General features: G+C 38.4%; 2 protein-coding genes across 5 annotated transcripts; one reads left to right on the plus strand and one right to left on the minus strand.

Annotated features, from left to right (window-relative positions):
• Positions 1-168: 168 nt before the first annotated feature.
• bend7 (BEN domain containing 7) lies at positions 169-6,703 on the minus strand. Of its 3 annotated transcripts, none has more exons than XM_013268639.3 (10): positions 6,580-6,703; positions 3,818-3,895; positions 3,379-3,732; positions 3,063-3,182; positions 2,639-2,985; positions 2,118-2,225; positions 1,883-2,000; positions 1,693-1,806; positions 1,499-1,540; positions 169-1,013 (listed from the first exon to the last, which is right to left on the minus strand). In XM_013268639.3, the coding sequence occupies exons 2-10, from the start codon at positions 3,825-3,827 to the stop codon at positions 955-957; spliced, it is 1,272 nt and encodes a 423-aa protein (XP_013124093.1). In that variant the 5' UTR covers positions 3,828-3,895; positions 6,580-6,703; the 3' UTR covers positions 169-954. The 3 variants fall into 3 exon arrangements, with proteins under 3 accessions (XP_013124093.1, XP_005470938.1, XP_005470937.1); XM_005470881.3 differs by lacking the exon at positions 6,580-6,703 and adding an exon at positions 4,493-5,777 and having other exon boundaries at positions 3,063-3,179; XM_005470880.3 differs by lacking the exon at positions 6,580-6,703 and adding an exon at positions 4,493-5,777.
• prpf18 (PRP18 pre-mRNA processing factor 18 homolog (yeast)) lies at positions 5,901-12,755 on the plus strand. Of its 2 annotated transcripts, XM_005470882.4 has the most exons (11): positions 5,901-6,072; positions 6,603-6,680; positions 6,907-6,933; positions 8,507-8,608; positions 8,729-8,842; positions 9,013-9,159; positions 9,334-9,402; positions 10,169-10,309; positions 10,394-10,465; positions 10,550-10,705; positions 12,191-12,755. In XM_005470882.4, exons 1-11 carry the CDS (start codon positions 6,007-6,009, stop codon positions 12,269-12,271), a joined length of 1,053 nt encoding a protein of 350 aa, XP_005470939.1. In that variant the 5' UTR covers positions 5,901-6,006; the 3' UTR covers positions 12,272-12,755. The 2 variants fall into 2 exon arrangements, with proteins under 2 accessions (XP_005470939.1, XP_003440426.1); XM_003440378.5 differs by lacking the exon at positions 6,907-6,933.
• The last annotated feature ends 823 nt before the right edge of the window (positions 12,756-13,578 follow it).

Here is a 13,578-nt window from a genome sequence, read left to right on the forward strand (position 1 = left end):
ACCCTAATAAAAGATAAAAGAACTTTTATTTTATTATTTTTAGCTTATGTTTTAATAACAATTAGCCTAAATTTGAAACTTTTCTTTTAACATATTTGAGTGCTTTGTTTTGGTAATTATACTTTCCACAATATATTAAAAAAATAAAACACGAACAGCAACTTTGGATAAAGTAGATTTAATGGTGGGATCAACTTTTTTTTTTAAATATATGTACAGTTAGCAAAAATGAAAGGAAAATACATAATGCCATCACAATATTGACACCAGCTGCAGTGGTATGCATAGCCTAAAAATCTAATAAAGAAAAAAAAAACATTTATAGTGTGTGATATATTTTTATATGTTCACCAAATGTAGACTGCAAACCTATTGTTAATTTGCAGATTTTTTTTAATGAGTTAAAATTTGCCCCAAAAAGAAATACATCGGACCATGTTTACAAGATGTTTGCATTTGGATGTAATGTCAGGATATAAGGTGGATGCTGCACTGCACATTAAACCCACTAAAGTTACTTGAAAGGCACAATTCACAATGAACAGCTTCCCGTGACGTTTAGTTTTTGCTAAATAAATGAACGCAATACTGTTATAGTACTTAGTCTCATTTGAGATGTTTGATCTTTATTTAATTGCATGAAAATAAAACAAGTTAGCTTTTAAGGCTGTTGTCTTTTATGTAAACAGTAAGTGACCGATCTCATTACCTAACCGCTGTATAGTTCAGTGTTTATTTTCACAAAATTCCAAATCTCAGCGTTTTAATGTGGCCCCAATGAAAAGCCTTTTGGATCACAAATACTGCATTGGGATTCTTGTTTGGTCATATTTTATGTCTCTTTACATCCATAGCACATAGCAGTTAACAGCTGCAAATAGTGGCAAAATGCATCAACTCAGAGAAATAATGAAGACAAGACTCTACTGTAAGGTCATCGTGGCAGCCATTGGATTAACCAGTTGTGTTCGCTGCTGTCCTCTCTTCACTTGCAGCCTGTTTATTATCACAGCCTTTAAAAGAAGGAAGAAAATATTGTCAAAATGATATATATTATCACCAAAAAGATGTCTTAATGAATGAGCATGGCAACAAAATGAAATACTATTGTGACAATGAGGGTGAAATATAGAGGTGAAAGAGTGGATATGCGGCATGGTGTGAGGATAATTAGCTGACATTTTGGAAAGCTGCATGAAAATGTCAAAAGTCACTGTGACAGCATGACAAAGACCGATGAGCCAATGAGCGAGCTGGCAACACCAGCTTGAGTGTGTGTGTGTGTGTATGCTGTGACAATGATGTGGGGAGAGGTAAAGCCATTGTGTACTCAGAGGGGGGCTGATGGAAAGATTTTGTAAGATGGAGGGCTGACATGAAGGGAACCAGCTACCAGAAAATGGTCAAAACAGACAACTGAATTAATGTATGTGTCTGTGTGTGTGCCCACGTGTGGCAGACACCTTAAGTGTAAAAATCATAATAATGAGTTTAATACTTGTGGATGGTCCATTTGAGATGTCTTCTGCTTCTACAGCATCTGAAGAGCCAAAGACAACATAGATTGACAGACAGCCTTTTCTTTAGCCTTGAAATGAGCTGGCTTATAAGTACTGTTAAAGGAATGGGCTTCCTCTAGCACATTAATCAAGGGAAAATATTAAAATGATTTAAATGATTTAGCAGCAGAACCTCTTTTCAGCCTCCTCCTTGCAAGTTTGATCTGATCTTGAAGGATCTGAACCCAGTCTCGTGGTCCAGGCAACTTCTCTATTTTGTGTTCAGTGCAGTATTTCTCTGTAAAAACTGGACACACACCATAGTTACATTAATGTTTGCTCAGAAATGTAGTTACACTTTAGTTTGTCTTTCTCTGCCCTACCTTTAATGGCACCCACAATGTTCTGGTCCAAGCCCTTACGGTTATCATTTAGCCCTCTCTTCCTTTTGCCATTTGGCAAGGAGTTAGCCAGCGTGGCGTCATCAAAGAAGGCACACACCTAAACACACAGCACAGCTCTTGACCAAGCAGCATTTTTTGTTCTTTGTTGACATTTCACACGATTATAAAATAATCAGAGCAGGAGAAAATGCTTTTAAAAATCATAGACGTGCACCAGTTTCCGGAACAGCAGGCTGCCTGAGCGTGTATAGTTGACCAGAATGGAGTCTAGCTGGGCCTTAGAGATAAACACGTCATAATCCTCTGCAAGACGCACCTCAGACTGTGAAGGAGTCAAGCAACACAGAGTGTTAATTGTAAAGGATTAAATAAATATCACCAGTTGAAATATAAATGAGTTTTTAGAAAGAAAAAGCAAGAAGACGTTATCTTCATTTCTAGCATTAGCTCGAATCATAGATGTGCTGTAAAATAAACCGCAATGTTTGCACAAAGGTTTATGTCTCATTAGGCAAAAAACAAGGAAAAATCAAGGTACTTAAACTTTTTTTTAGGCATGGAGCTTCACAAAAGAAGCAAAGTTTAGGCTGCAAATTATTTTTACATGCAAATACACATACACGTTCAAATTCATAAGACAGGTGCAGTGTACCTGAATCAAATTAAGCATGCAAATGAGGCTTGGTAAGCACACATGTTGCTGCATATGTACATCCACACTAAGGTACAGATTACCTCTAATGCTTGTGATTCCCTTAGTTGGTTCAGGAGAGGAGGGGTGTTGTTGATCGTCACTGGGTTGGTCTGAGGTGGCGGCACAGGAATGTCAGAGGAGATGGGATGATTGTTGGGTGTAGATGAGTCTTGTTTCTCACATTCTCGCCTCTTTACAGATTCCATAGGTGCAGCTTTTAGCAGTGATGCATCCAGAGGAGCAAGACCAGCTCTTCTGGTGCTAAACACGGATAACGGAGTCATCCTATAGATTGGCCTCCTCTTTCGAGGTCTGTGGCGAGGACTGGGTCCTGCACCTAGGCGAGGTTGAGATGGTGGTGCTGCCCTTTCCTGCCTTTCTAAAGATGCTATTAAAAGGCAGAAAAACATTATATTGTGTTTTATTTCTTTATTTTAGGGTGTGTATTGGTATTCATTTACTAACCTTTTTGAGTCTGCATCAACCTCCTCATGGCACGTAGTTCCTGCAAAATAGCCTGCAAGGTGCCCTTACAGTTACACATACAGCAGGGGGTTTCTGGCACAGTAGGAGGAACTACATCTGCTGGGAAATGAGGGATGCATTTGTTAGCGCTCGTTCACTCTAACATATGCACACAGGTGCAAACATGCTTTAATGTAACAACAAAGGTGTAAGCCACTTCTGGTGTTCAGCACTCAATATTTAATGAAATTCACTATTCTTCAAATAACTTAAGGTTTGTTTAGTAGTTTTCTCCTTTCAAACATGCATATCCTACCATTAGTTTCATTCACTTTGATTAAATCCTTTGTGCTGTTGAGAATCCTGAGGGCTCTGGAGCGTGTGCTGTACTGGCCGCAGCCTGGGCCGTTTGGGACTGGGATGGATATGGATGAAGGTGAAGGCCCTGGGTCCTCTGCAGAGTTCCAGCTGTTGCTCTGGTGGTCCTCTGACACCAGAGATAAAAGTGCAGGCTGATTTACCCAGTTCAGAGGCTTTTCCTGGGGCTCCTTTATTAAGCTATCCTGCTCTGTACCAGCACGCTGGTATACTCTGCTGGTCTTATCGCTCAGAAGCCTCATCATTCCTGTGATTTGTCTTTTGATCTCCATGCCCTCATCCTCCAGCCAAACTACATTAAGAGAGAATGGTGCTCATGTAATTACCGACATCTTGTATGATATATAATCAAAATTCATTCTCTGAATCCCACATACCATCAGACATAACACCATCCTTTGGCTCCCCATTGGCATCTTTGGAGCTGGAGTTAATCACATATGAAGGCTCGAAATCTGCAAAGAAAAAAAAAAAAAGAATGGTTTCGTTATGAAGCACAGCTGTAAAGAAACGCAACAAAACCTTGGTGACAGATGTCATAGAATGATATTGCGGCCTTTTGCCTTCTAAGGTTGAAGCTTGTGCGGGCTAATGAGCTGTGATGCCTGCCAAAGCAGAACCCTCCACCTCACCCCCACCCCATCCCATGCAAAAACCACCACCTGTAGGTGGTATGAAGTAGTGTAGTCAAGAGAGGTGGTGTGTTCCTTACAGCTTAAGCAAAAAGTGCACAGTTGAAGCTCCTTGTTACGAGCTCAGAGTGCGCAATATATTTTCACATTTTATTCAATTTGCTTACTTAATTCAGTCTTAAAAATCTACCCGGAATGAGACGCGTTCAGACTGATGTCCAGGATGTTTCTTTTATTTTCTTTTACATGCAAGATGTGAATCCCTAGAGTTAGCTGCTGGTTAAAACCGAAGCACAGACTGGGCATTGTCGCGGCTATCGCTTTTGTTTACAGAGTCGTCTCTGCTGGCGCACAGCGCCAGACAAACACCCAGACACAGACGCGCGTCTTGCAAGGTCTTGCATTCATTCAGCAGCTTACCTCCATCCGTGACCAGTTTAAAGCTCTGCGACTTCCTTCTCCTCTTCCTTTCTCCAAACTCCATCTTCAGGTGGAATATCCAGTAAGTCGTGCAGTGGAAAAATATTCGCTCTTCGGGAGGACGAAATCACTGACTAGGATACACTCAGCGGAATCACTGTCCGTCTGCCTTATTAATCAGTTAAATTTCTTTCCTGCTTGCGCTACAGATTCTCTCATCTCTTCGCAAATATTCGCAGTGTTAAGCTCAAAGTGACCCGTTCAGTTGTATTCTACAGTCCATTCCCTTTGCCAGCATGATGCTGCTTCTTGGCTTCCGTCATGTAAATAAATTAATGACTTTAATATTAAAAAATCGTCACATATCCCTTTGCGCCACCTGATGGTATGTTCTCATCTGAAAGGTCGAGTCAGACATTTGCTAGTGGTGTCCAAACTGTGAACCGGTATTAAACACAAACAGCATTGAAACAGAAAAACAAACTTTAGAGATTTTTTTAAAAGGACTTCATTTTACAGGCTACTGTAGATGAAAAAAAAGAGCCAAAAGCCAAACGTTGTTTGACTGAAAGGAGAAACAAATAACTCAGTTACCAGGTATTTGGTGTTTACCGTGGTTGATATCTTTGTAAATCTATTGTAGTGCATTAAAGGGATCATGCTTCCTCCTCCAGTCATAACAACTGTGTACTTCTAGAGTCACTGGCAGAAAATATAGGAAGTACTATTGAGTCACCTATTACAAGTGAAGGCCATTTAGTCTCTTTCGCTATAATTTTCTTTATCACCAATCTAGAAAAGATGTTGGAGGATTTAAAAAAGATTGAGTGAGGATTTTTCATCTTCCCTTCTTGGAGTATAGAGCATAACTGCCAGATACGTAAAACAAACACCCCTAAGTGTTGACCCTTTTTCCAGATTTCCCTGTTTGGCAGCAGTTTTTAGGATCTTGGGGCATCTGTGGATTGAACCTGTTTCGGTCCATTTTGATGCTTGACACAGTGGGATCACAGTGGTGAGTTTAGAGGTTTTCGGGCTTGGAGCTTGACTGGGCCCCGTCATTGTCCTCAAAATATTAGCTACTGTGTAGTGTTTTGGAAATGGTGTTGGTCTGTTTTGGTGGGTTGCAATTATCAAGGTAAGAGTCTAGGATCCAAATGTTTCACAGCAGAACATGGTGTTGCGATAACCACAACTCAGTGGTTTAATTGTTGGGTTAGCCCAATGTTTGGCTAACTAGTGTGCATACATATCCAGAAAATAATATATAAAGGAGTATCTATTTTCTTCTATCTGTTTGACCTTATTCTTTTGGTGTCTGCTTAAATTCACTGAAAAACAGATTCATTAGACACAGGTTACATTGTGTTCTAATGCTTTTATTTTGAAACAATTATTTTGAAAATTCTGAAAAGCTTCTTGTTATCTTCCGGTTTAGGCAATCGTGTTTCTAACGTTTGGGTAAACGCAGACTGACCTTAATGTGCCGTTTTTTGTTAGAATAAACCTTTCAGATGGATATACTTAAAGCTGAGATCGCAAGAAAGAGGAAACTCCTCGAAGAAAAAAATCTTGTTGAAGTAAGTATTCGACGAAGTTGCTTGTTATTGTTAGCTTGGCTATGTTGCTAACACGTCGTTTAACCAGGCTAGTTAAGTATTTCTAGAATGATCGTTTTTCATCCATATCGATAGCTTTATCTATAAAGTACTGAACTCCATCTGCAGTAGAATATAAAGCTAACTTTAGGATTAAGCTAAACACAGAGCTGTAGTTTACGAATTGTAATTGCTGCTACGTAACAGAACATTACCTTTATAGTATCACGATTTAAGCAGAAATTCTGGTATTTATGCCGTTTAAACTCATCCTAACATATAATTTTTTTATGCAAACATAAGTAAGCTAGGGAGAGCTAGGGGCACATGGCAGTTCATTAGGTACACGTAGCTCAAATTCATCTCAAACTCATGCTATCTATTGCATAACGTCCTACCTGTACCACTGTATCAACAATACCCCCGCCAATCACCACCACCAAATAATATATGATATTGATATCATATGATAGCATAAATTCATTTTACCTGCTTTTTTCTTTTCTTTTCAGGACTCCAAAAGATTCTTTAAAAGGGCTGAGCTCTCACAGAAGGAAAGAGAAGATTACTTCAGAAGATGCGGATACAAGGTTCATGTCAACATCACTCTGCTTCTCACTCTCTCGATTTTCCTGAGACACTCAGACTTATTTAATTCACTGTCTGGCTTGGTTAGTGTGACACAAAATAACGAGTAAACTTTCTGCCAGCAAAAAAGATAAGGACAGGTGTTGATGGTCAGGTGTACAACAGTGTCTGTATTTGTGTTTACTGTGGTGTTTTTCCCCAATTTGCCTCTGCTGCCTGCATCTGTAGGTTCAGAGAGAGACTCCTGAGAGCCAGGTATGGCATTGCACAGTGAAAGTAGCCAACAGGATGCATGATAAAAGGATAAAACACACTGTGTCCTAAACGCTCATGCTTCCTAGGCATCCTTTCTGGAAGTTCTTACTGAAATCTGTTGGGATGAAAACAGAAAAGACGTAGCGGAGGGCACATTTTCTGGTTGTTACAAATAACCACACAAGCACGAGGATATTTTGGTACAGGATGCCTGGACTCACCTAGTAGTAACTTAGTGTATAATAATTGGATATCAGCTGTACACAAATGGAAATATTCACCAGCTCACTTCTGCTGGATAAATTTAGACTTTTCAAGGTGATTTTAAAATTTTAGTCAATAACATGAAAGCATTTTAAAGCTTGATTTAAACTCACCTGCGTTCTGTGGATGGTAAACTGTGTCATTTCCAAATTATCAACATAGTTTAAATGTCATATAAATGAAATATTTATATGTGCCACAGTCATTATCACAGCTTTGCCTTATGCCAGGCTAGTTACATATTACAGCCACTTGTCAGAAAGCAAAGGAACACGGAAAGGAAGCTTCAAAGCAAAAGTGGGACACTGCCACGGTGTTGATTTCAGCATGGGATAATGTACTGAAATGGAAAAGTATTTTTGTTATCAAGCTCTGCTTCTTATTTTTGCAGATAATTTGTGACAGAAGCTTTTAATATTTAAGCAAATTATGGTGTGCAACTTGTTTGCCGTGACATTTTAACAGCTGCTCAGTGGCAGATTGTATTTATGTTATACTTTGTGTAAAGCTTAAAAACCTGGCTCATTAAGCCATTCTCTTTGTACACGGGCAGCGTACTATGTTTTATTTAAAGCGAAAGAGCTGTTGTTTGCTCAGAAGGCTTTTTGTCACCATTTGCTGGTTGTTCTTTTAGATTGTGGTATAAAAAGCACAATCTAAGAGTGCTGGCATGCATGTGCCTTTTAAAGCATGATTTGGGTATATTTTGAGTTTCTTTGTGCAAAGAATACAGAGTATCTTTTCCTGTGATTACGCCTGATGGGTGATTTAGACTTCTTTGGGAAATCGACCTTGTTACTTACAATGTAACCAAAAACACTTTTTAACCCTATGCTGTAACCTTGCATGTAATCTGATGTAACTACACAGCAGGTCAGCACAGCCCGCAACGGCTAGGGTTAACAGGGGTTTCCGGTTGCGTCGTTAGTTAGGATGTAGATTTCCCGCAGAAGCCTAAATCACACATAAGATGTTACAGCCACGAAAGTTATCATGTTGATGTACTATTTGTTATATTCTTTCCTTTTTTTTGGTAACTTATTGTGCTACTTGTCTTTCTTGAAGAGTTGCAGGTAAGGGAGTGGTGTGAATGTTTGCAGTTCTGCTTATTTTGTTGATGCCTTTTTGTCTCTTTGGTCATGAGGTCTCAGCTCATGAAGAAATTGCCAATGCCCCCCCCCCTCTTTTTGTAGTAGTTTTATTTGCCATTTGGCCAAGGAAGATTAGATTAAATTCAGATCCTCCAAATTGCCCTAATGTTCTTCCAATAATGCTGGCGTATTTCTATTCCCTCAATTTTGTCCATAAGATTGAGAAGAAAGAGGAAGATGAGCCATCCACTTCAACTAATCCAGTCTTGGAACTGGAGCTCACAGAAGAGAAGCTCCCAATGACACTTTCACGACAGGAGGTGAGTCAGTATAAAACATCAGCACTTTCCTTTAATTCATTTTCCTTTAAATATCATAACATTTCTTTTGCTTACCACCAAGTGTATAAATATTTGATTTGCATCACTGTGTTTGTGTAGGTTATTCGACGACTTAGAGAACGAGGGGAACCGATCCGATTGTTTGGCGAGTCCGATTATGATGCCTTCCAGAGGCTCCGGAAAATTGAGATTCTGGCCCCAGAAGTAAACAAGGTAGGATTGAGAGTTAACTGGATTTTGGAAAAAACATGCAGTTGAAATTCACATTTATTCCATCTACTCTGGAAAATTGTATGTCACTACTAATGTTCTTGATTGTATTAAGGACATATTGAATTTATTTTAGTGACACTAATAATATTTGCTGCTTTAACTGTGCCAAGGGCTTGAGGAATGATCTGAAAGCCGCCATGGACAAGATTGACCAGCAGTACCTGAATGAGATTGTTGGAGGAACAGAGTCAGGAGAATTGGACACACAGCATGACCTAAAAGTGCACGAAGAAAACACCACAATAGAAGAACTTGAGGTACATTGCACAATGTCCAAGGAGAAAGAATGAATCTCCAGTTATTAAATAGCTTTTCTTTTTTGTCAGATCAATTTTTGGGCACAGTTTGTTTGGGGTTTTTTTTGTTTTTTTTCAATCATTTTATGTTTGTGGGTGGTGTTTTTGTGTTAATAATGAAATTATCCCCCCTAGGCTCTTGGAAAAACTCTTGGAACAGGTGATGATGATGGAGACCAGGATGTTATTGCTAAATTTTTGAGGGTAAGAATTTCATGCTTGACCTTTTGATCTAAAGCAAGGATGTCAAACGTATTTCACACCGTGAGTCACATACAGCCCACTTTGATCTTAAGTGGGACAGACGAGTGAAAAGCCCCTTTCTCTCAGTGTAAAGACGTTTAACTACATATGTAGTCTATGAGATGACTTGATGTAAGGAAAGAAGAAGCATTTGAACAGTGCATCTCAGTTTTTCTACATGATAAATGTAGAAAAAGTTCTGTGAGCTTATGGAACAGATTGTCTAGTATTTATAAAAGAGTTTCTATTAATAAAAGTTTTTATTAATTTAAAGAAAATGTTTTGTTTTTTTAGATGGTGAAAAACAGGAGCTTTTCTCTCATTTCAATGTATATCTATTACTTAACTCTAGGGGAGGTCTAGATCAATAGGAAAAATTGTAAAACTAAAGTTAAATTTCCACAAATTTATACCCTTCACAATTTCCAAAGCTTTCCAGTGGGGCTAATTGGTGTGTTTTTTGGGGCAGATTCTGGCCCCTGGGCCTTACGTTTGACACCCCTAGTTTACAGGGAGCTCTTGGGTTAATATTAATTATAAAAATTTAAAAAAGTCATACTACTATACCTGCTGCTGTTTATATGTTTACATAGTTAAAAAAGTTTAACCTTTCGCACCATTATTCTTTTTGAAGTGGTTCAAATAATGGATATTTGTCTAGTGTTGGTTACCGCTGCATTTCTTGGAAACATTTTCCTCAAAGAAAATATTTGTTGTTGGACTCTAGTTTCTTCTTGGCGTTTGGGCCAAAGATCTGAACAGCCGAGAGGACCACGTGAAGCGCAGCGTTCAGGGCAAGCTGGCCAGTGCGACACACTCGCAGACCGAGTCTTACCTCAAGCCTCTCTTCAGGAAGCTCAGGAAGAAGGTAACTTATGTGACCGGAGCAAAACAAACTATAGTGCGTGGTTCTTTCATGTGTGGATTTACTTTTCATCATTATCTTTTACAGAACTTACAAGCTGACATCAAAGAGTCAATCACAGACATCATAAAATTCATGTTGGAGAGAGAATATGTCAAGGTATGATAATATCATGTAGCCTCTGTTGTTATTTTTGCAAAGTTATTTTTGCATCCATTATAAACTTTCCTAAATGTCTTTCAGGCAAATGATGCATATCTACAGATGGCCATTGGTAATGCCCCCTGGCCAATTGGTGTGACTATGGTGGGAATCCACGCCCGTACCGGACGAGAAAAGATCTTCTCCAAGCACGTGGCCCACGTTCTTAATGACGAGACGCAGAGAAAATACATTCAGGTTAGAGCCAGAGTTACACACACACACACTTATGTTTTTATGATAACCTGTTGCTGAGACAGACATGAACAGCTTTAGATATCACGGCTGAGTAGTTATTCCTATTTTACTTGCATGTGCAGCGTGTATAATTGGTGCAGTATAATGTAAATGTGAATTCCTCACTGACGAGTCAGCACTTTGGAAATTTACATTACCCTGACCCATGCTGACTTACAGATATGGAAATATAATCAAGGCTTCAGAGTGTTTACACGTCTATAATTTGGTTTGTCTGATCTGATTCAGTTGATGAAGTTGAACTTTTTTCATACAGTTTGATTTTAGTTGTGTCTGGGGCATGGCCAACAAAAGTACAGGAAGAAGGTGCTGTGTTTTGGAGTAGTTGGCCTGTGGTTGATTTTACAGCTACCTGCTATAGTTTGTGTACTCTGCACATGTATGGTGCTATGACATATCCCAGAATACAAAGCGTACCTGGTTACGGGAAAGTATTTAGCTCAAACTTGCACTGTGCGCCTTGTAATTTGGTCAGGTTGGATTTTTTTCTGTACCCGAGTCCAATCGTTGTGTTCACATCTGCACAAAAGAACCACACCCAGTGAGAAAGCAAATCATAATTTGATTCAAGCAAGCTAAATAGTACTGGTGGGAAAACACCCTTAGACTTTAAAGATTACAACTTGAAAAGATTTTAAAGGTTTTTAAAAGATTTTAGAAATGTTCATATGGTTTTACACACAGGCATGTGTATCCTCTTGATTTCAGTGGTGTTTTTATGTAAACCAAAAAACTGTGACCAAAACATATTTCTATGGAAAACAAAATTGACTCCTCTCCTTCAGGTGACTTTTTAATCATTATTAGGTTGGCGTTTGTTTTCAGGACAGCATCCCGCATTTCAGTTTATAAGATTTAATACAGTCAAATAACCACTACATGTAAGACAGTGTGTATTTGTGGACATTATGAACATGGTCCTTGCAATCATGCAGTATGTTTACATTTGGTGGTTATTAACAAATTGACATTAGAATTCTGCCTCATCAGGAAAACATTTTTGTAACATTATGGTAAAGACCCTACTTAAGCTTATCCTTAAGTAGGGTCTTTGCCTTACAATATAAAGCTCCTTGAAGCAACTGTTGTTGTGATTTGGCGCTGTATAAATAAAATTGAATAGAAACTGATTTTTAACAATATGTAATCATTTTCATTATAGTTGTGCATCCCCCAAAACTCTTAAGACTTACATTGTTTATTTGGCTACTGAGTGTTTAAAAGGAAAAAAAAAACAACATTTCGAGGCAATTTGGGAAATGAGCTCCTTGGCATGCCCAGTAATAATCATATAACCTTATTCTTGTCTTAAAGAGGAATTCAGCTGGACCTAAAAGTGGGATTTAGCCTGAAGTCTCCGTTTTTAAACACTTTTCACTCAAACTTTAATTTCCTCGATTGATTTTTTTTTCCCTTTCTCTACAGGGACTAAAGAGGCTAATGACCATCTGCCAGAAACACTTCTCTACTGATCCATCAAAGTGCGTGGAGTACAATGCTCTTTAACTCGTTATTTAAGCCTGCCTGATCCGTTGTATCACAGTTCAAAGTTGGATTTTTTTTTCTTCCTTTTTTCTTTTTTTGTACTTTTTGAATTTTGGTTGTGGCATAATCTTCTTTAGTAAGGGATTACTCTGGAAAAGATTTCTAAATGAAAGAAGACTGGAGTTAGTAAGCCTGTTTATGTACAGTCAATATTATGCCAACTTGTAAGAGTAAAAAACCAACATTTTGTATTTCAACTCTTTTGTGCCAGTAGACTTGTCGTCCTTCCTTGTAACATACTGAGAAAATCTAGAAAGTTACTGTGGCAGAGAGCATAGATTTATTTGGATGCTTTTAATTTTAATATAGACCTCTAATTCTTAACATCAACAAATACTTTTCATGCTAAGAAAGTGCAAGTTTTATTACACCTGAGGCTTCCTGCAGACTATTTTCTGTGTACTTGCTTTAAGAACACAATAAAAGTGATCATTGTGTCATTGAAGTAGTTTTTCTTATTTTGTTTTTCTGAACACCGTGTATCAAAACTTTTTAAATATAGTGTAAAGTATTAATTTCCCAATTTTAAATGAGATTCAGTGATTGTCAAGATTTGTTTTCTCATAACCTTAACTGCAAAATTCACATAATAGGCCAATGATTTCTTAAATTATTAAGATAATCTCAAATGAAGTACTCTCCCCATAGCATGCTTCAGTATGTTCTTTATTGCTCATGTTTTTAAGAATTCACTGGCAATATTCTTGTATAAATACACAATTTAAGAAATCATTGGCCTTTTATGTGAATGACTAAACTGCAATCCAAAGCATTATTTATTGAAAACTAGATTTGCACAATGATTGCTGATTAAAAATCCTCCACTGTTTTTTTTTTTTTTTAAGACGCTAACAGCCAGCGTCATAATTCTGACCTTATTAAACAGAGTAACCATGGTGATATGATGTGCTCCTTGTTGTGATAGCACGTTCTCAGCTGCCTGAACCCACGTCACTACAGTTTCAGGCTGTCAAATCCAACCACGTCACTGGAGACCCAGCTGGGCAGGTTGACAGTTGGCAGTGCAAATACCGTGAACTAGTGCTGGATTTTCCTCTGAACTTTCTCACAGGATCCACGTCTAATTCAGCGGAAAGAAGACTGTCTCCTTTCAGCAGTTACAGTGGGGAAGCATTTGAAGTCGAGAAATAACATCATGTGAAGTAATCCATCCTGTGAGGCTTTTATCTTTTAGTCCTTGGGATGAAGTTAGGCTAAATATTTTGGCTTTTTTCCCAGTCCATCACCACAGCAGTGGTGTTTGCCAA

This window comes from Oreochromis niloticus, linkage group LG7 (genome assembly GCF_001858045.2).
Source record: "Oreochromis niloticus isolate F11D_XX linkage group LG7, O_niloticus_UMD_NMBU, whole genome shotgun sequence".
NCBI lineage: Eukaryota > Metazoa > Chordata > Actinopteri > Cichliformes > Cichlidae > Oreochromis > Oreochromis niloticus.

Excerpts from the sequence above, each read along its gene's own strand:
- bend7 (XM_005470880.3), bottom strand. The coding sequence starts at position 4,556 with ATGGAGTTTGGAGAAAGGAAGAGGAGAAGGAAGTCGCAGAGCTTTAAA. Across the intron at positions 2,986-3,062 it reads GTTGATGCAGACTCAAAAAG|CATCTTTAGAAAGGCAGGAA; the intron begins GTTAGTAAATGA and ends GCCTTTTAATAG. Across the intron at positions 1,807-1,882 it reads CATTGTGGGTGCCATTAAAG|TTTTTACAGAGAAATACTGC; the intron begins GTAGGGCAGAGA and ends GTGTGTGTCCAG.
- prpf18 (XM_005470882.4), top strand. The coding sequence starts at position 6,007 with ATGGATATACTTAAAGCTGAGATCGCAAGAAAGAGGAAACTCCTCGAA. Across the intron at positions 9,403-10,168 it reads TTATTGCTAAATTTTTGAGG|TTTCTTCTTGGCGTTTGGGC; the intron begins GTAAGAATTTCA and ends GTTGGACTCTAG. Across the intron at positions 10,466-10,549 it reads TGGAGAGAGAATATGTCAAG|GCAAATGATGCATATCTACA; the intron begins GTATGATAATAT and ends AATGTCTTTCAG.